Source organism: Mus musculus, chromosome 19, assembly GCF_000001635.26.
Source record: "Mus musculus strain C57BL/6J chromosome 19, GRCm38.p6 C57BL/6J".
NCBI lineage: Eukaryota > Metazoa > Chordata > Mammalia > Rodentia > Muridae > Mus > Mus musculus.
Genome location: NC_000085.6, coordinates 6843985 through 6865449, shown reverse-complemented (window position 1 = coordinate 6865449; position 21465 = coordinate 6843985). Strand labels below are relative to the sequence as shown.

General features: G+C 52.6%; 1 protein-coding gene across 4 annotated transcripts; it reads left to right on the top strand.

The window, feature by feature from the left end:
* The first annotated feature begins 7227 nt into the window (after positions 1–7227).
* On the top strand, positions 7228–20827 carry Ccdc88b (coiled-coil domain containing 88B). 4 transcript variants are annotated; one of them, XM_011247402.3, is made up of 27 exons: positions 7228–7370; positions 7659–7816; positions 7955–8066; positions 8144–8213; positions 8293–8351; positions 8440–8523; positions 9198–9341; positions 9460–9608; positions 9717–9798; positions 9936–10094; positions 10562–10708; positions 10863–10971; positions 11126–11262; positions 11348–12508; positions 14878–15005; positions 15077–15194; positions 15453–15548; positions 15626–15766; positions 16219–16475; positions 16766–16909; positions 17082–17268; positions 17371–17516; positions 17716–17814; positions 18007–18031; positions 18681–18887; positions 19035–19103; positions 20331–20827. In XM_011247402.3, exons 1-27 carry the CDS (start codon positions 7311–7313, stop codon positions 20763–20765), a joined length of 4683 nt encoding a protein of 1560 aa, XP_011245704.1. In that variant the 5' UTR covers positions 7228–7310; the 3' UTR covers positions 20766–20827. The 4 variants fall into 4 exon arrangements, 3 of the variants coding, with proteins under 3 accessions (XP_011245704.1, NP_001074760.1, XP_006527527.1); NM_001081291.1 differs by having other exon boundaries at positions 7239–7370; positions 18007–18173; XR_003952826.1 differs by lacking the exon at positions 18007–18031 and having other exon boundaries at positions 7229–7370; positions 20331–20825.
* Positions 20828–21465: the final 638 nt, after the last annotated feature.

The window sequence follows — 21465 nt, the reverse complement described above, 5'->3', positions numbered from 1 at the left end:
GGATTAAAGGCATGTGCCACCACTGCCCGGCTCTCTCTGGATGTTTTAACGTTGCATACAGAGATTATGAATTTGAAGAATGCTGCTCCACTGATTTTTGATGCTGTGGATATATATATATATATTTTTAATTTTTAATTTTTTTTTATTTTTTGGGTTTTTCGAGACAGGGTTTCTCTGTATCGTCCTGGCTGTCCTGGAGCTCACTCTGTAGACCAGGCTGGCTTCAAACTCAGAAATCCACCTTCCTCTGCCTCCCAAGTGCTGGGATTAAAGGTGTGTGCCACCACCACCCGGCGCTGTGGATATTTCTGATAAAATTATTCATGGCTTAAGGTCAGTCAAGAATGGCATATATAGTTTGATCATGTTAGCCTTTCTTGTCCTGGGAATACTTTTATTCTTGCCCATTTTGATAAAACTTGCCTCTAACAGCATCAATATGTTAGTGGCCAAACTACATGGCTTGAAATGTAAAGTGGATCCCCAGACAGAGTCACTAGTTTAACAGACTGGCAGTCAATGACAAGTAGGATTCTGCACAGAGCCTTACCAACCTAAGACAGAACTTCATTGCCTTGGCTAATACATTTTCAGTGACAGATAAGGAAGGCATTCTTGTCAGAATATCCTAAGACAGATGTAGTCTTGTTTATGAAACAAAAAAAGGGGAGATGTGGAGAGCTCTTGGTGCTGCTTCAAGGATATTGGCAAGAATATTTGACATTGGGCTAGGACAAGGAAGTAGGCTCAAGATAAATACAGCTGAGGAATTTGTCCCTTGTATCTTGATCATCTTGGTAAGTCCCCGGATACAATGATCATGGGACTTTAGTTTATACCTTGCTTTTCCTTGACTGAGAACTGACCCTTTGTTTTGCATGTACTTAGAATGGTATAAAAGCAGCTTGGGAAAAAAATAAACCTGCTTTAGCATTTGCTGGAATCATACAATAATGTTGTCTAGCTGCCTAATTGTCTTTTCTTTCTTTAATCCTCCCTCCCTCCCTTCAGACCTTGTTGACTGACTGAGTGGGCTTGGTCAGGAGCATTTCTGTACCTGGGATTGAAATGAAGGCACATTCTTATAATATTTTTGTGTTTTTAAAGAAGCCAAAATTCCAGAATTCTCATTACATTTCTTCCTCCTCCCAAGTTTTGGATCATAGGCATGTGCCATGACATTTGGTTTAATTTGGTTTATCTAGTATTGGGGTTGGTACCTAGGGCTTCCCGCATGGGGCACAAATGATCTACTAACTCAGCTATATCCTCACTCCCTTAGATTAATTTGTACATTCTCTGCTTTTTGTATGAATTTTATAAATTCATTAAAATAAAAATACCTAATTAAACTTTATTTAGTGTGTGTGCTTGTGTGTGGTGTGTGTGGTGTGGGTGTATGTGTGAGTGTGTTTGGTGTATGTATGAGTGTATGTGTGTGTATGTATGGTGTATATGTGGTATATGTGATGTGTGTGTATATTTGTGAATGTGTATGTGTTTGTGTAAGGGTATGTGGTGTGTATATGTATGTGTGTGAGTGTATATATGTGTGGTGTATGTTGTATGTGTGTTTGGTGTCTGTGTGTGTTGTGTATGTGGTGTTATATGTATAAGTATGTTTGTGGTATATGTATAGTGTCTGTGTTTGGTGTGTGTGAGTGTGTGTGAATTGTGTATTTGTGTGTGTTTGGTGTGTATGTGGTGTGTGTGAGAGAGAGACGGAGAGGGAGAGGAGGAGAGAGGAGAGAGAGAGGCTCTGTCTGGCCTAGAATTCTCTAGACCAAGCTGCCCAAGAACTCATTGAGATTGACCTGCCTTTACATGTGCTATCATACTCAATAGACTTTTTTTTCTTTTTGAGATAGAGTCTTTATGTAGCCAAGGCTAGCCTCACACTCACCATCTGTCTCAGCCTCCTGGATGCTGAGGTTTCAGGTGTGAAGCCCCCTGCCTCCTGCCCCCACATCCCCTAGCTGAGCTGAAATGTCAGGGTAAAACAAACAAACAAACCCCCCAAAACCCAAACAACAACAATAACAGCAACCAAAAAAAAAAAAAAAAAAAAACCCTGAGAAAGCCAGACCTTGTATCTTCAAAGTTTATAGTACAAGATCCAAATGTGTCCCCTCATGCATCAATGGGAGACTAAATGAAGGAGTGGGGTGGGGGGAGGGTGCCTTAAGTTCCAGAACTTGGGAGGCAGAGACAGATGGATCTCTGAGTCTGAGGAAAGCCTAATCTACAGAGTGAGTTCTAGGAGAGCCAGTGCTACATAGAGAAATCTTGTCTTAAAACCAAACAAAAACCAGGAGGATAAATGGAGAAGAGACAGAGCTGTACAGTGGAGACATCAAGGCTGGGCAGCGAGACGGCTCAAACTGTTAAAAAGCAGAGCTTTAGTGGCATGTACCTGAGACCAGAACCTGGAAAACTCAGGCAGGAGGATTGCAAATTTGCAGCCAACCTGGACTACATAACAGAGTACTATATACTCTGTTAAAAACCTGAAACCAAAAACCAGCACAATGTAATTACACAATGTAACACAGTGTAAAACACCTGTAATCTCAGCTCTTGGGAGTCTGAGTCCCAAGGCTTATCACAGGTTTGAGGCCATTCTGGGCTATGTGATAAACTCTAGGCCAGGCTGCCATGCAAGTATGAAAGTTTGAGTTAGAATCCCCAGAACCTACATAATAGCCAGATGTGGAGTCTGAGCATCTGTAATCCTGGAGTTCTGAGGAGAGGGAGGCTGGAGACAAGAGCATCTCTGGAAGCTCATGGGCCACCTGCCCTGGTACAATTGCAGTGATGAGGCCCCATCTCAAACATGGTGGGAAGTGAGGGTTGATACCCACCGCTGTCCTCTGAACTCCTGCAGTAACATGCATTTATTTATTTTTATTTATTATTTTCTTTACTTTTTAAAAAGATTTATTTATTTTATTTATATGAGTACACTGTAGCTGTCTTCAGACACACCAGAAGAGGGCATTGGATTCCATTATAGTTGGTGTGAGCCACCACGCGGTTGCTGGGAATTGAACTCAGGACTTCTGGAAGAGTAGCCAGTGCTCTTAACCACTGAGCCATCTCTCTAGCCCTTAATTTGATTTTTCAAGACATGACCTCTCTGTATAGCCCCAGCTGCCCCAGAACTCTATGTAGACCAGGTTGGCCTTGAACTCACATAGATCTGCTTGTCTCTGCTTTCCAAGTTCTGGAATAAAAAGGCATGTGCTACCATGCCTGGCTCCCTGAAGAGAAAGACCACAGCTCTTGGCTGTCTGGGGCTGCAGTTCAGGCTGTACTGTGTGTTTAGTTTTGTAGGAAGCCATGGGTCCCCTCTCAGCATCAACGGAAAAACAAACAAGATTGCAAACATGCTGTGAAGCAACACAGAAGGCACATGGCTACGTGTGTGCCAGGCTCACTGTGTCCTGAGGCTGGAGGGGGGGGGGGCGGCGGCGGCGGCGGCGGCGGCAGCGGTGCCCGCGCGCGGGGAGTACTCCACATATGAAACCTCAGCATTCAGGAGGCTGAGACAGATGGTGAAAGGATACAAGAGCAGAGCAGTGACTCCTCCAGCTAGGGTACCAGGAGAGATGGTTGATAGATACTTGCATTTCTCTCTGTACATTTTGTTTTCCTAAGACAGTGTTTCTTTGTAGCCCTGGCTATCCTGAACTTGCTCTGTAGACCAGGCTGGCTTCAGACTCAGAAGTTCACCTGAGTGCTGGGATTAGGGGACTGCGGCTGGCCTCGGAACACACCACTGAGCCCACTCAGGCTGACCTCTGACTCATCCTTTCCAAATTCTGGGATTACAGGTATGAGTCGCTATGACAGGGTCCAACTATGTAGTCCAGATGGGCCACAGATTTGTTGTCCTGCTTCAGCTTTCCAGGGTCTGGTTACAGTCATGCGCCACAAGGGTCCTGCTTTTCAAATAATTTTTAAAATTATTGTCTCAAGGTTTATTGCTGTAATAAAACACCACTACCTAAAAAAGCAAACGTGGGGAAGAAAGGACTTATTTCATCTTACAGTTTGTAGTTCATCATCCAGGGAAGTCAGGGCAGGAACTCAAGGCAGACACCTGAAGGCAGGAACTGAAGCAGAGGCCATGGAGAAACACTGCTGACTGGCTTATATGTTCAGCCTGTTTTCTTAGGCCACAGAAGCCCAGGGGTGGCAGTGTTTACCCACAGGCCAGTCTGGTGGGGACATTTTCTCAACTGAGGTTCTCTCTTTCAAAACGACTCTAGTTGGTGTCAAATGGACATAAAAGCAGCTAGTATAATCATGCATATGTATATGAAAATGTTTAAAGGATGACTCAAGCCAAGGGAGGGACCCCTGACTGCCGCCCTGCAGGACTCCCACTCTATCTAATAGCTCCCTGGGACTTGCAGGATGTCTGTGCCAAGCGAAGGACGCCCTCCCCTGACTCAGCGGTCTGTAGACAAAGTGGAGGTGCAGCCAGGCTTGTCTAGGTAGAGGAAGTAAAAGCAATCAGGATATGGTCTCTGCTTCAGGGCTCAAGAAGGGTGTGGCACAGAATTGAGCAAGACAGGGGCCTCCTTCTGCCACGGTGGAGGTGAGCCCCGGTTACCATGTCAGGCCAGGATAGCAGCACTTCCAGGAATCCCTGGACTGAAATTGTTGGAGGAGGCAAGTGGGGACAAGACTCAGGAGGCCTGGAGCCAACACCCCCTGGGTATTACTAGGAAGGCCCAGGGCACAGCTGCATCATATGAACCCCACCTTGTGAGCTGCTCAGCACTTCTTGACCCAATTTCCTTCTTTCTCAGACGTTGCTCTCCCACTGCTGGCCAGCCCCAGCTCTCCTTAAGTAGATGTCCCTTGCTCCTTATCCTCTGGCCTTGCTGCCCTCTGCTACTAACTTCATAGCTGTTTGACCTTAGGCAAGTTTCTTAACATCCCTATGTCTCAAGTGTTTTTCTCTATAAGATGAGAAATATTCCATAGATTTTATTTTGCTCACATTACTTATAACCATGCACTTATTATCCATGCCAAGGTCGTGCGAAGCCTGTGTATGGTCTAACTTCTATTACTTCTATTACTTTACTTTTTGGTTACATTTGTGTATGGGGGCCCATATGCCACCATGAGTGTGTGAACACCAGAGGACAGCTTGCAGTTGCAGGAGTTGTTTCTCCCCTTCTACTGTGTGGGTTCTGGTGAGTGAACTCAATTGTCAGCCTTCGAGGCCTTAGATGTAGCTGAGACAGGCCTTGAAATTTTGATCCTCCTGCTTCAGCCTCCTGAGTGCTGGGATTACAGACATGTGCCGCCACAGCTCCATTGCTGTTTTTATTACCTCATACTACATCAGCTTTAAGATGTCATTTAAGTATGATAAAAAAAGACCACTAAAGAAAGGTTAACCGTGTCTGAGGCACTTCATTGCTAGGACTTTTATATTAAATTTCCCAGAAGATCTGCTTCCTGCTTAGATTCAGGTTCACATCATATATAATTTACACACAGAGACACATACACATACACACACAGACACAAACACACACACAAACACAAACACACACACATACACACATGCACACACATACACAATACACAAATACACATACACACACAAACACACATACACACACACACACACACACACACACACACACACACACACACACACACACACGATGGTAGGATCAAAAGGAATTGCTGAGTTCCGTGGCAGAATTCCCACACAGAGGCGACTCCTGAGATGGCTTCTGTTGTGAGTCCCTGTGTCTGTTTCCGGCAACCTCCCACTCTGGGACATCCCTCCTTCAAACAGTTTCCACCACCAGCTTGGGGACCTGAAAACCAGGGTCAGGTCCCTCCCTCTGGTGCTCCCACCATTTGGGTTGTGGGTTCAGAGTGCTCCCTGAAAGACCTCAGAGTCCTCCTCTAAGCTCCTCAAGCCTTTCTCGGGAGTTGCTGCTGGGGCTTTGGAATTTTCTTGTGCCTGCAATGACAGCTGCATCAGGGCTGAAGCCAGCTGAAGGGCAACAGTACCTTGTCACCTGACTTTAGAAATGATGACCGAGACAGACAAGAAGACAAACACAAGTAGTTCCTGATCTATGCTTCTAGCTGCTGATTCCTTGGCTATCCTTCCCTCTCAGCAGGCTGCCTCCTGCCTCCTCTGGGAAGCCTTCCCTGACTGCCCTGTGAAAGCACTTAGTAGGACTACAGTGTCTTATTTCATGTGACTATTCTCTCTCTCTCTCTCTTTCTCTCTCTCTCTCTCCCTCTCTTCCTCTCTCTCTCTCTAACACAGGGTCTCTCTAAACAGGCCTAGATGTCCTAGAACTCCAGGCTGGCTTTGAACTCAGAGATCCACCTATCTCTTTCTCCTGAGTGCTGGGATTAAAGATGTGTGCCACCATGCCTGGCCAGCATCATCATTATTTTGGGAAACAGTCTCACTAAATTGGTTTAGCTGGTCTAGCATTCACTATAGGTAATCCAGGATGGCCTTGAATTCCTGATTCTCCTGTCTCTACCCTTCAAGGGGCTGGAATCACAGGCATGCATCTCTACTCCCGGTTATAAGGTACTAGAGATTGAACCCAGGGCCTTGTATATGTTAAGCAGGCCCTCTATGGACTGAGTCACATTCCCGGGTATTGTGTGCTTCCTTTTAAGGAGTTTACAGATGGGAAACTGAGTCTGGTAACTGCGGTTACTGGCCTTCCTCCATTTTCAGTGTAGTATTTACAAAGTCCAGGAGGGTCAGCGTCTACTCTCTCCTGGGGTTCAGAGGAGCTGGCTGGGACATGCAGCACCTGTAGCAGGCTTCAACAGCTGACAGATTGGCATGAGACTGAAGAAGGAGATACCAACAAATGAAGAACAAATTCAAGGCCATCCTGGACTACCTATAGTGAATGCTAGACCAGCCTATTGACTCCAAGGCAAGGCCAGAGCTCTTTTAGTGACGACAGAGTGCCAGGCTGAGGTCACTCTCTCTTGCCCACGAGAGAAAAGGTCTTCCCGTTATTCCCATGGAGTCAGGAACCCTGTAGGCCTCCCCTCAGCTAACTTACAGCTTTGTAGCTAGTCTTACCTTATCTGAGACCCAGGGAAGATGTGTGTGTGTGTTTGCGTGTATGTGCTGAGACACGATTCGCAGCCCTGCAGAACCCCGGAAGAAGGAAGCTGTACAGGGTCTGTGGCTGGGCCTCTGGGATCCCCCAGCCGGGGACTTCCTCTTCCTCTCAGAGCAGGTGTAGCTGCCACAGCGTGACAGGGACTACACCCTGACCCCCAACATGGAGGGGGCCAAGGGGCCCAGGCTCAGAGGCTTTCTGAGTGGGAGTCTGGCCACCTGGGTGAGGGTCAGGTGGGAGAGGAAGAGAGTGTGGGGCAGACTGAGGGCTGGGGGAGGAGGGGCTGGGTGTATAGCATCAGCAGGGGGGGGGGAGGGGAAGCTGGTCTGGGAACTGGGGCAGGAGGCATTCAGGGGCACTGGTGAAGTGTGTGTGTGTGTGTGGGGGGGTGGTAGTGGGAATCATAGAGTGTTTTGGGACAGATCAGGGACTCAGGATGAGTTTACTAGTTGGGGGTGGTGGTGGTGGGGAGTTTCTACCTGTTTAGCTGACTTCTATTTGTTTCCACAGGCACTGGGACTGGCTGGGCTGGTGGGGGAGGCAGAAGAATCAGCGGGGGGAACAGAGGAGGAGGAGGAGGAGGAGGAGGAAGAGGGGGCTCTTTGTACAGAGAAGAGATTCCTGCGGCTGATCGATGGAGCCTTACTCCTTCGGGTGCTGGGCATCATGTAAGTGACATGGGGAAGTTGAGTTGGGGGGGGGGCTGTGAATAGTAGGAGGAGTCTGAGGGTGGAGGGCAAGGCCTGTCTGGGTTGTGGGGAGGTCCTCAAGCCAACCTCTCACCCATGTTCCCTGGGTGATCATAGTGCTCCCAGTTCCCGAGGAGGACTTCGAATGGTCAGGGGCCGTGATGGTCCTGCAGCCTGTCGGATGTGGAACCTCTGTCATCTATGGGGGCGACTGAGGGATTTTTACCAGGTAAAACATTGGGAAGGCCAGACAGGAGGCCCAGCAGCCCCTGTGAAGGTGTCTTTCTTAGTGTTGGCCTATTCTAGGAGGAGCTACAGCTGCTGATCCTATCACCACCTCCAGACCTCCAGACAATGGGGTGTGACCCCTTCTCAGGTGCTGCTTCCTACCCACCCTCTGTCCTCTGTCCCTGCCCCATGTCCCTATTTAACCCTTTGTGGCTTGTGCCCAGCAGAAGAGGCAGTGGACGAGCTGGAAAGCATCCTTCGGCTGTTGCTGGGGGCCTCAGTGCAGGTGAAGAGGGGACGGGAGAAGAGAATGGAGTTCTGACAGGAGGAGGGGCCTCTGTGTGCCAGCTTTGGGCCTTCTCTGTCCACCACAGTGTGAACACCGGGAGCTCTTCATCCGTCACATCCGGGGCCTCAGCCTTGACGTCCAGAGCGAGCTGGCTGGTGCAATCCAGGAGGTACTGACGGCAGCAATACAGTCCAGGGGCTTGATTGGGTTCATTTTCTCTGCCAGCTGAAGAATTAAATGGCAGGGAAAAATCTGAAGCGCAGCAGGTGGCAGCAGAGAGAGCTCTTGCACAGCAGACAGAAACAGCAGTTAGGAGAGGCGGTTATGGAGGGCGAGCAAGCACACATGCTGCAGACACACAGAGAACAAGGCTCTGCTTTGCAGAAGCAGGGCTCAGGAAGCCAAAACAAACAAACAAACAAACAAACAAAAACAAAAACACCCCCAACAAACAAACAAACAAACCCGGTCTCCTCTGGAGGCCTGCGGTTTTAAAGACTCTGAGAAGTCTTCCTCACCCTATTTTCTCTGGTCAGAGACTGTTGTGTGACATGTCCTCATCAGGCCTTGAACTTGTTGAGCCAGTATGTCAGCAAGGGTCCACTAGTGGGCGGCAAAAGCTGCCAGGCTTTTGTCTTAAGTAAGCAGGTTGAGGAGGAAGCTGGCCATCTTGGAAGAGCTTTGCCACCTCTTCCATGTCATGGCTGCTCTTCCTGTCTGTCTGTCTACCAGGAATTATGTCTAACTCCTGATCTCTAGGTACTGTGGTGGGTGGCACAGGGGATTTGTTGCTACCCCTGAAGCCACCTTCACCTCCTGATGTATTGCTCTCTGTGCCCTCAGGTGACCCAACCTGGTGCTGGTGTGGTACTGGCTCTGGCTGGACCAGAATCCGGAGAGCTGGTGGCTGAGGAGCTGGAGATGCAGTTACGGAGCCTGACAGGGATGATGTCCAGGCTGGCGCGGGAGCGCGATCTGGGGGCACAGGTAGGGGACAGGCAAGGGGCGATGGGGCTGTCATAACCCAGAACGATTTTGTTGGGATCGGAGGCCCGATGTGCAGAGGTTTTGGAAGATGCTTCTTTGACCTTTGACTTCCTGCTAGCGGTTGGCTGAACTGCTGCTAGAGCGGGAGCCAGCCCACTTGCTGCTGCCAGAGGCTCCTGCTAATGCGTCTGCGGAGGGTGTCTCGCACCATCTGGCTCTGCAGCTGACCAATGCCAAGGCCCAGCTGAGACGCCTGAGGCAGGAGGTGTGAGTGTCTGAAGGCTCAGGAAGGGGTCAGTGGGATCTGGATGGGTCCCCAGCCCCCGGGTGTGGCTCTGCAGCTGGCAGACACCCTCCATCATCCCATCCTTCCAGGGAGGAGAAGGCTGAGCAACTGCTGGACTCCCAGGCCGAGGTGCAGGGCTTGGAGGCTGAAATTCGAAGGCTCCGCCAGGAGGTGCGGTCCAACGTCTTCCCCCCAACACACCGCCCTCCGCCATTGTCCCCTCTTCATCGTGGTCCTATTGCTTCTTGCGATCCCTCACCCCTCTGTCCCGTGGCTCGCTAATCCTAGTTCCACACCATATGGCCCAGACTCAGGCGCTGTCCGCACAAGCCAAGCGCGCAGAGCTCTACCGCGAGGAGGCAGAGGCACTGCGGGAGCGGGCCGGCCGCCTGCCACGCCTGCAGGAAGAACTGCGGCGCTGTCGCGAGAAGCTTCAAGCTGCAGAGGTCTTCAAGGGTCAGCTGGAGGTGAGGTGGGGGCGGGGCTGGAGGCGGAGTATTTGGTGGGTGTGGTCTGGAGGCGGGGCGTGTAGGAGGGGAGTCTGGCCAAGAGAAGAGTGGGTCTAGCCTTGCTTGGGAAATCGTGATAGCTGGGTGAAGCGGGTGAAGATACAGCAGGTGAAGTCTGGGACAAGCTCTTTAGGATGGGCGGATGTAAGGGAGAAGAGGAGGAGACTTGAAGAGACGGATAGGGTAAAATAGGGAAGTCGGCAGTGAGACCCCACCAAGTAGCTGTACCGATAAGTGGGGTCTAGAGAGATACGGCCTTGGAAGGCTTCTCCTTGGGGTACCTGGGGAGACCTTGAAGAGAGTTGCAATGGGAGGTAGGGAAAGAGGCAGGGTGTGAAGCTGTCCCAGGAGAAGGAATCTGGAACTGCCAGGCTCTGAGCATAAAGATTTCATCTCACCAAGGATCCTCCTGGCTTTCCCACCAGGAGGAGCGGGTCCTTTCCGAGGCCCTGGAGGCCTCGAAGGTCCTGCTAGAGGAACAGCTGGAGGTTGCCCGAGAGCGCTCAGCCAGGCTGCATGAGACCCAGAGGGAGAACCTCCTGCTGCGCACGCGGTTGGGCGAGGCCCATGCGGTGAGCTAGGCTGACCTGTCCATCGTTGTCCCTGGTTCTCCATGACTCTAATGATGCCCAAGGTTTCTCTACGTGATTCCTGTAGTATGTTGGGATATTCAGACTTGCACATTTGGCCGATGAACAAGGTACTGACCTATTTTTCCACACCCAGGACCTGGACTCTCTGCGGCATCAGCTGGAGCAGCTGGTGGAAGAGAATGTGGAGCTGGAGCTGGAACTTCAGAGGAGTCTGGAGCCACCCCCAGGCTCCCCTGGGGAGGGTGAGTTAGGCCTAGGGTAAGGGCAAGGATCTGGGGGTGAAGGCAGGCTCTCTGAGTGGGGAGGACTTGTTTTCAAGTCCTTACTAAGTCTCTGAGAGGTGTTGGGGTGGGAGTCAGAGAGGGCGGACAGAGTTTGACTTGGTCATGTCTCCAGCCTCCCTACCCGGAGCAGCACCCTCACTGCAAGATGAGGTGAGGGAAGCAGAGGCTGGGAGGCTAAGGGCAGTGGAACGGGAGAACCGGGAGCTTCGAGGCCAACTACAGATGCTTCAGGCACAGCTTGGCAGCCAGGTTGGTCCCTCCGGTATCCTTATCCTCGCTGCTTCCCACCCACATCCTTCTAATAACCCCCATTGTCTCTCTCATATGTCCTCAGCACCCTCTGCTGGAGGAGCAGAGGGAGAACTCCAGGCAGCCACCTGTGCCTAACAGGGATCCAGCAACTCCCTCGGCCCTCCATCACAGCCCCCAAAGCCCCGCTTGCCAGATAGGAGGTGAAGGCTCCGAATCTTTGGACCTGCCTTCTCCAGCATCATACTCTGACATCACAAGGTCACCCAAGTGTTCTCAGGCACCCGACTCACACCCAGAGTTGGAGAGTCCTCTCCAGATGGTATCTCAGGATCCCCAGACCTCAGACCAAGCTCTCCAAGAATCAGACCCTACTGTGGAGACACATCAGTGCCTGGAGAAGTCTGGTCATAGAGTCCCTCTCCAGAGTCCCATCGTCTGGGACCCACCACAGGGTCCAGAGGTCAGAATTGAAGTGCAGGAGTTGCTAGGAGAGACTGGAAGCAGGGAGGCTCCCCAAGGGGAGTTGGTACACAAGGCCCAGGTCCTAAAACAAGAGAGCCCCAAATGCAGGCCCAGATCTGCTGAGCTCACCCTCCGGGAGCCTCTGAAGGACCAGAAGGCCCTGGATCGGGAACTAGAACTATCCAAGCAACAGAAAGAGACAGGAAGGCATGAACAGAGGCCCAAGGGGTTGGAGAGTAAACTGGGCCCTCAGAAACCACAGCAGACATCAGAAGGGGTGCCTGATGCCTGGTCCAGGGAGGAGCCAACCCCGGGGGAGACCCTGGTCAGTGCTATCCCAGAGGAGCAGGCCCTCAGAGATGAGGTAGCACAACTAAGGAGAGAGGTTGCAGGCCTTGAGGTTAAACTGCAAGCCCAAGCCCAAAGACTGGAGGCCCGAAGTGCAGAGGCTCTCTGCCTCTCTGAGGAGCTGGCCCAAGCTCGCAGAACAGAGGCGGAGGCCCATCAGGAGGCAGAGGCCCAGGCCCGGGAGCAGGCCCGTCTGCGTGAAGCAGTGGATACGGCTAGCTTGGAGCTGGAGGCTGCATCTCGTGAGAGGGAGGCCCTGGCAGAGGCACTAGCAGCAGCAGGCAGGGAGCGAAGGCAGTGGGAACGTGACGGGCCCAGGCTGCGGGCTCAAGTTGAGGCTGCCGAGCAGCAGGTGCAGGCTCTGGAGAGCCAGGTCCGCTGTCATCTGGAGGAAGCTGAGAGGGAACATGCGGAGAAACAAGCCCTTCGGGAGGTATGTGGGGTACAGCAGTGGGTCAGGAAATGAGGGCCTGGGACAGCTGCTGGGTTGTAATGGTGTGGGTTTCTTCACTGCACTGAGATGGGACAGAAGGTAGAAAATCCAGCCCGCTCCTGCTGTTGCAGGACACCTGATAGCCAGTCCTTGATGGGGCTGGCAACAGGAAGGACTCACACTGCCAATTCTCTGGTCTATCCTGCACTCCTGTTGTGGTAGACTCTGTCCCTTTGCCCTGGCCCCTTCTTCCTGTATAAAACAGATACTGAGCCTTGCAGCACTCAGAGTCTATTAGCAGACCAGGATGATTGTGGAAAGTGCCTGACTCATACCTGGCCAAGGCCTGCTGTAAGTGACCAAACAATAGCTCTCCAGGAGCCGGGGCTGGAGTCCATTCTGCAGTGAGCTTGCCTGGCACGCACAGAGCATACACCATACCCAGCCCCTATAAACTAGACATATGCTTTTCATTCCGGCACTCAGGATGCGGAGGCAGGAGGATTAGAAGTTCAAGGCCATTGTTTAGATTGCTTTTCTATTGGAACTCAGAGCAGGAACCTGGAGACAGGAACTCACTGAGTGATGCAGAGGCCATGAAAGGGCTCTGCTTACTGACTCCTTGCCATAGCTTATTCTCTTCTTTTTTATACAATGAAGGACAACCTGTGCAGGGATGGTACCATCCACAGCGGGCTGGGTTCTCCTGCATTAATCATTAACCAGGAAAATGCCCCACAGACTTGCCTATCGGCAGTGTGATGGAGGCACTTTCCCAGTTTCCTGTTCCCAGATGACTGCTTCTGTCAAGTTGACAGCATAGAGATCTTTGGCTGTATAATGAATTGGAGGCTATCCTGGGCTACATGAAACTCTGCCTAGAGAGAAAATGAAAACAAAACATTCAGTAAAGATGAAGTGTGCCAGGTAGTGGTGGCGCACACCTTTAATTCCAGCCCTTGGGAGGCAGAGGCAGGCTGATCTCTGTGAGTTCAAGGTTAGCCTGGTCTACAAAGTGAGTTCTAGGACATCCAGGGCTGCACATAGAAACCCTGGATGTGGCATTGAAGGAGCTGCCTAGCCGAGCAGAGAAGGGATCCTGAGGCTTTTAAGTGGGCACAGAGGGTTCCCAGGCTTCGTGGATGGGCACTTGGTAGGGCTATGGCTAGAACAGGGAGCAGGCAGGGCCGAAGGTCTCCACTTGGAACTGCACTATGGTTCTCATAGCTCTAAAAGCCCTAATGGCCAGCTGGGCAGCACAGCCTTATGGGAATTGTAGTTCTTTTCTTCCTCTTCCTCCTTTTCTTTCCCTTCTTCCTCCTCCTCTTCTTGATTTTTTGAGACAATGTTTCACAGTGTAGCCCTGCCTATCTGAACTTGCTCTGTAGACCAGGCTGGCCTTGACCCTGGCTCTGTCTCCCAAGTTTTGGGATTAAAAGTATGTGCCACCACTGCTAGCTGAATTTTAGGGTTTTTTTTGTTTTGTTGTTTTTTCTTTGTTTGTTTGTTTTTTGTTTGTTTTTCGTTGTTGTTGTTTGAGAGAATTTTAGTTTTTTAACTAGAGACTGTGCCCACATCTGTTGGGAACTGCAGTGCACAGGGCAAGCTGTGGAGGACCGTTGCTTAGGATGATGGCTCAACAGCCTTAGGGGCAGGATGTGGCTGGTGATTGGGCAGTGTCATCTTTATGTAGCTTTATCTTCCAGGGTCCCCAGGAGTCAGAATGGTTTGGCCTTCCTCCCCTTTGCAGCTCACAGGTCAGAATTGGCCTTCCACCCCTTCCCTGGAATGGTGTGACCCAACTGCCAAATGCCATAGACCAACCTCTGCAGCCCTGCACCGTGGTTAGGCCTGAGAACTCTTGGTAGCCATCCCTCTGTGGTGCTCTGTAGACCTGCCTCCACTGAGCCCCCGCACATGGCTGGAAAAGCGGCTGGCAGGGCTCATCACCCTCATGGGTACATTCGAAACCATAGGCTCAAAGAGGTGAAGCTGTTTGCTTAGTGTGCATCTCTGACACAGGTTTAGGCCCCCACCCCCACTCCTTTCATATCCATCCTACAAAGCTGCTGGCACCCCGCCTCCATGTCTTTTAGACAAGGCCTCATATTGAGCTTAGGCCTCCTTATGAAGCCCAGGCTGGCCTTAACTTTGCAGCCATCTTCCAAGCTTCTTGAGTGCTGGTGTTACAGATGTGAACCACGTATGCATTACAGATGGGAACACGGAGACATTTGCCAGGGTAACAGGACGAGGCAGAGAGCAGGATAATCCCTTCTTGGCCCTGTCTCTAGCCTTCCTCTGTGTCTGGGGAAGAGGAGTGCTCCCTTCTTCAACCCACCTGCTCAGCCTGTTCTGCCTACCCACAGGAGCTAGAGAAGGCTGTGCTACGGGGCCAGGAACTGGGGGACCGGCTGGAGCATCTGCAGGAGGAGCTAGAACAGGCAGCCTTAGAGCGCCAGAAGTTCCTTCAAGAACAGGAGAACCAGCACCAGAGGTGGGCACGGTGGCTGGGGGGCAGGGACTGACAGAGAAGGAAGGACTGGGTGTTAAGGTTTCTCCTGGTAGGTACCGGCATCTGGAGCAGCGTCTGGAAGCTGAGCTGCAGGCAGCGTCTACCAGTAAGGAGGAGGCACTGATGGAGCTCAAGGCTCGAGCCCTGCAGCTGGAGGAGGAGCTGATTCAGGTAAAGCTGCCTGAGACTGAGGTGCTGGCCCCTTGCCCCAGCCTGGGGGTAGGCAACCAGGGCTGTCAGGGCCTAGGTCTTTCCTCTGGGCTGATGGATGACTGCTCATCTCCTACCCTGGTGGGGCTGCTTCCTCTATTCCTTAAGTGAATGGGACCTCTTCTTGGGGTGACTGCTCTGCCTTTTGGTTTGGGCTCCAACACTTCCCTGTGTGTGTGAGGCACCTACGATTTGTGTCCCGGAACCTTGCCCCTGCAGCTGCGCCAGTACCCGGTGGACCTGGCAACTGGGGCGCGAGCTGGGCCTCGGACTGTGGAGACCCAGAATGGACGGCTCATCGAAGTGGAGCGAAATGTGAGTGACAGGCCGCGGGTTGCCCAGGGGATGGCAGGGCTAGCGGCTTAAACACTGATGACCTCCATTTCTGACAGAATGCCACACTGGTGGCTGAGAAGGCGGCTCTGCAGGGGCAGCTGCAGCACCTGGAGGGGCAGCTGGGGAGCCTGCAGGGCCGTGCACAGGAGCTCCTGCTACAGAGTCAGCGGGCTCAGGAGCACAGCAGTCGCCTGCAGGTGGGTGGCAGCCACCTTGTCCCCTGCCTGTTAGTGTCGTTTCATGCCCTTTCCCCGGACTCCAGCCAACGGTCTCATCTGCTTCCACAGTGCTTTCTTCCTGACCTCGGCCATCGCAGGCTGTACCTTCCCCCTTTCCTTGCCTTCAGAATCCATGTCTGCACCCACTCCCGTTCCTCATCACTCTAGCATCTCAGCCTCCTCCCCTACACTAGCCGTTAGTCCTCACCCCTTCCCTGCCCTTTACCCATGTGTCCCATCCCTGGTTTGGGTCTCTTGCATGGCCCCACCACCATGATGCCCTTCTACTGCTTTTAACCTTTGCCTGTTCTTCAGCTGTGCTCGGCTTCTTCCATAGCTGTCCTCTGCCCCCTACGGTCTCGGGCCATGCCCCGCATTCCTTGTGGGCTGGGTGCCCCTCTGCAGTGGTCCTCCCTACCTTCTCACCTTAGGCTGAAAAGTCAATGATGGAGATGCAAGGTCAGGAGCTGCATAGGAAGCTGGGGGTGCTAGAAGAGGAGGTGCGGGCAGCAAGACGGGCCCAGGAGGAGACCCGAGGGCAGCAGCAGGCTCTGCTTCGGGACCATGAGGCCTTGGTGCAGCTGCAGCGACGGCAGGAGACGGAGCTGGAGGGACTGTTGGTGCGGCACCGAGATCTCAAGGCCAATATGCGAGCATTGGAGCTGGCCCACCGTGAGCTTCAGGGCCGGTGAGTCTCCCCAAATGCGCCACTTCTCTCCCCGGCATGCTTACTTGCCCGTCTTCCTCAGCAGGTCTGACCCAAGGGGATATTCCATACTCCGAGTATCTATCCTATTGCTCCTCTCTTGGGGGTCTGGGCTCCTCAACTTTGAGGCTGTAAATGGTGTTCTGCTTTGGGGCTTTGCTGGGATGTGGTGCTCATGCTTAGGAGGTGTCAGACTTTCAGTTCCCCACAGTGCAGTGCCTACTTGTCAAGGCTGCAGCCCTTGCAGTCCTTTGGGCCCCTTGTTCATACAGGCATGAGCAGTTGCAGGCCCAACGGGCCAATGTGGAAGCACAAGAGGTAGCCCTACTGGCAGAGCGTGAGCGCCTGATGCAGGATGGACATCGGCAGCGCGGCCTGGAGGAGGAGCTGCGGAGACTTCAGAATGAGCACGAGAGGTACTAGCTCTGGTGCAGCCCTGACCCCCCACCCCCACCCCCAGGTCAGCATTCCCACAGGTGAAGCGGGTTAGAGTGGGTTAGTCACTGCCCCTGCATGTCCTGCGTCTCCTCCTCTCTGTGGGTGTGGCCTTCCTGGCTCCTGGGCGAGCAGTTGTCTTTGCCTCCAAAGAGCTCAGATGCTACTGGCCGAGGTGTCCCGGGAGCGAGGGGAGCTCCAAGGTGAACGCGGGGAGCTGCGGAGCCGCCTGGCGAGGCTGGAGCTGGAGCGCGCACAACTTGAGATCCAGAGCCAGCAGCTGCGTGAGTCCAACCAGCAGTTGGACCTGAGTGCCTGTCGTCTGACCACACAGTGTGAGGTGTGGTACAGTGTTGTGGGCAGCCTGGGGCAGCCAAGGGAGGCAAGCCAAGATGGACAGTCTCGAGCCGGGTATTCATCCGGCCCTTGCTGTTGCCCGCAGCTTCTGACCCAGCTTCGCAGCGCGCAGGAGGAGGAGAACAGGCAGCTGTTAGCCGAGGTCCAGGCCCTGAGCCGGGAGAACAGGGAGCTGCTGGAGCGCAGCCTGGAGAGCCGCGACCATCTGCATCGAGAGCAGCGAGAGTACCTGTGAGCATGCTCAGGGACAGGTTCCTCGGGGAGCCCCAGTTCTCCCCACCTCCCACCCCACCCCCACTACGCCCCCAGGTCCAAGAAAAAAGTTCCATAGAGTAGTCTTACCTGCAATGGGGTGGCCCCCGAGTTACACCTGCTTCTTCCAGGGCTTTGCCAGGATTTCTGTGAATTCATTCTCTCTTCTTCCTACCAGGGACCAGCTTAATGCCTTGCGCCGGGAGAAACAGAAGCTGGTGGAGAAAATCATGGACCAGTACCGTGTGCTAGAACCTGGGCCCCTACCCCGTACCAAGTGAGGCCCCACCTTCCGGAACTGGGATCCTGCTAACCTTTGCCCTGTCCTACCCTCTGACCCCCCAGCTCCCCAAAAGCCAGGCTGGGGTGCAGGTCTTAGTAAGGGTTTGCCTGACCCTTTTCATTTCCTGAAATGATTCTCCTCTCCTTCTCTTCTTCCTTATCCCTTCTTATGCCCTCTTGCCCCCAGGAAGGGCAGCTGGCTGGCAGACAAGGTGAAGAGGCTCATTCGGCCCCGGCGGGAGGGGGCCCTCCATGGGGGGCCACGCCTGGGGGCCGATGGGGCTGGCAGCACGGAAAGCTTGGGGGGCCCCCTGGAGACGGAGCTCCCTGAGGGCAGGGAGGCAGATGGGACAGGTGGGTCTGAGGGTCTGGTGACCAGGATGTCCCTATTCCATGTCTCCCACCTTGGCATCTGCTGTACTGTCTGGTGTGCACTTGTGCTTCCCTGCCACCTGCCTCCACCTGCCTTGATGCTGATGGCTGCTCTCTGCTCCAGGACTGCAGAGTCCCTTGCCTGGGCTCCCCCTTTCTGCCTGTATTGCCATCTCCCCATTTCTACACAACCCACAGTAACACCTAAGACCTCAGAGCAGCAGGGCACCTTAGAGAAAGATTATTTATGCTTGATGGTGGTACAGAAGGAAACTGAGGGCCAGGGAGCATGGGGGTGCCTTGCCCAAGGCTCCATAGTAAATTTGTGTGAGCCAGCAGCACATTGGCCAGGCCCATGGGCCAGATCTCTTCCCGCTTACGCTCTGCTCTTCTTTCTACCCTGTGTAACCTCACCCACTGGCTCTTTGCTTGCCTGGCCCCTTCCTGTACTTGGGTGACCCTTCTCCCCCATGCATGTGCCTCTCACAGGGTCCTCGTCACCAGCACCCATGCGCCGCGTCCAGAGCTCTCTCTGCTTGGGAGATGAGACCCTGGCAGGTGGGCAGCGGCGGAGACTCAGTTCCCGGTTCCCTGGGGGGCGAAGCTCTGCGTCATTTAGTCCAGGGGACACCCCAAGGCAACGGTTCAGACAGCGAAGACCCGGCCCCCTGGGGGCACCCAGTACCCACAGCAAAGGTGAGATATAGAGTCCCTGAATCTAAGTTCCCATTATTGGGTGGACTCAGCATTTTGGAGAGTCATTCCTCTTAGTCTCCGTGTTCCTATATGCCTTGACCGTCACTGCCTGGCACTGTGGCCCAGTGGCTGCCTTTCGATCCCTAGGATCTGGTGTGGAATGGGATGGCTCCATTAAGACCCTCTCGGAGCATGAAGCAGATGACACTCGAGAGGGTAAGTGGGGGTTGTGTGCCCCATCTGGGGTCCCCAGCAAGTCTCACTTACCAGTTCTCTCTTCTGACGAGGAAGGGTTCTTTACCAAACACCAGCTGGTATGCTCCTGGGGAGATGGCAGGGAACATTCTGGTGTAGGGAGGCAGACAGCAAATACTGCCTGAAAATAATCACTGTCTGCAACAGCCAGGACTGACAGCAGTACAATTTGAACAGGGCATGGGTGGTACATGCTGGTCATCCCAGCAGCTGGGAGGCTGAGATAGAAGGATGACAAATTCAAGACCAGCCTAGACTTGGTGGCAAGACCCTGTCTTAAGGGGAAAAAAAGGAAACGCAATGTGAGCTATGTGTGTATTCTTTTTCCTTTTTAGTAATCCTGTCAGAAACATAAAGAGAGATAGGTACAACGATTTTAATGACATGACTCATTTAGCTCTGTCTGCTTAAATGATTACTGCTTTCAATGTGTAGTCAGTGCAAAAAACTACAAATGAGGTTTTCTTTTTAAATTTATTTTTTGAGGCAGAGAGTCTCACTGTGCAGTCTGGTTGGCTTAGAACTGACTATGTAGACTAGGCCAGCTTCAAATTCATGTCTCTGCCTCACGAATGCTGGGATTAAAGGCACGATTCACATTCCCAGTTCTGGGATTGAAGCTACGCCTCACTTTTTCCTTTCCTTTCCTTTCCTTTCCTTTCCTTTCCTTTCCTTTCCTTTCCTTTCCTTTCCTTTCCTTTCCTCTTTCTTTTTTTTTTGAGACAGGGTCTTGTTATATAGGCTATAATAGCCTAGCTCACCATATAGTCCAGGCTGGACGATTTGTGGCAATCCTCCTACCTCAACCTTCTTAGTCCTGGGATAATAGTTTGTGTGCTATCACACTCGTTATTTTTTCATACTAAGTTTTTAAAGTCTAGCAAGCTCTTCACACACAAGCATATAGCAGTTTGGGCTAGCAGAGGCTCAGCCCCAGCCTGATAGGAGGCTATAATGCTGGGAAAGAAGTAAGAGTGTGCGTGTGTGTGTGTGCGTGTCAAAGGCCACACTGGAATTTGAGTGGGGGCACTGTTTAAGGACAGGCTTCAGAGAGGAGCCGAAATATAGGGACAGCTTGGAGGCAGGCTAGAACAGGGAGGTGGGGACAGGAGGTTTGGGGTCCCATGGGCTGCCTTGACTGCTGGCCATCTTTCTGGGAGGAAACTTGATCCCAATCTTTCTCTCCAGCCTTCCAGGAGCAGAAACCGGAGAAACAGTTCCTTACCCCTTCCCTCAGCCAGTGATTCTGTGGGGACAGACGGCTTAGGCGTGCAGCCTTCTCCCCATTGTAGGGTCAGTGGGGCTCCCAGGCAGCCCAAGAGCCGGGGGACCAGGGGACCCCAAGAAGACCCCTTGGACAAAGAGGCCTGGGCTCTCAGGTCCCCCACAGCCTATACTGGGGCTCTGAGAAGGAGCTGGGACGAGGCTGTGGACAGGGGAGATGATTGGTCCAAACCGGGAGCTCCTGGCCAGGGCTCTTGCTCTGAAGTACAGCCCTCACCAAGGAGACGATCCCTGGGAGACTCCCCAGCTGAAGACGGCTGGCAAGAGTGGGCAAGAAAACCCTCTGCCAGCTCTAGATGGGGAGCTAAGGCCCATTCCCTGGGGACAGGCCTGGGCTGATATCTGAGCATTGTCTGGGACACGAGGGAAAGAAGAATAAAGCTGAAACCCCTTGAATCTGGGTTCTGTGTCTGCTGGCTGCTTGTGGGAGACTGGAGGTGCTGGGGACGTCTATTGCTGTGGGCTTCTGTAGTCAGGGAGCCATGCCTGGATCAGGCAGCAAAAGGAATCATAGTGTGGCCATTTGGCCTTGTGAAAACCTGCATGAGCCCGCCAGGTAACCAGCCAATGGGGGCAGGGCCTGGGTAGGCATTTAACAGCGGATGAGACCTGGGGTCTGGGATATGAGAACAGTGAACTTAGTTGGCCTGACCCTGCCTCTCAGGGCACTTTTCTCTCTCCATGTTTTCCAACCTCCTCATCTTCCCCCACCCAACCGCTTTGGAGGAACCAAGGAACTGGAAACCCCTGGTCAGCTCCTCAGGGAGCTCACAGTCTGGTTTCTATAAGAGGTGGTATGGCACATCTCTGAGCTGGGTCACCAGGATGACAAAAGGGAACTGATACAGCTTTAGTTGTCAATTTGACACCTGGGAAGAGGAAAGCTAACAGAGAAATTGTCACCATCTGATTGGCATACGGGAGTGTCTACGGAGGCATTCTCTTGATTGATGTAGGATGGCTCAGTCCACTGTGATGCTATGTCCCTAGGCAGGTGATCCTGGGCTGTATAAAAAAGCTAGGAGAGACCCTGGAGGCA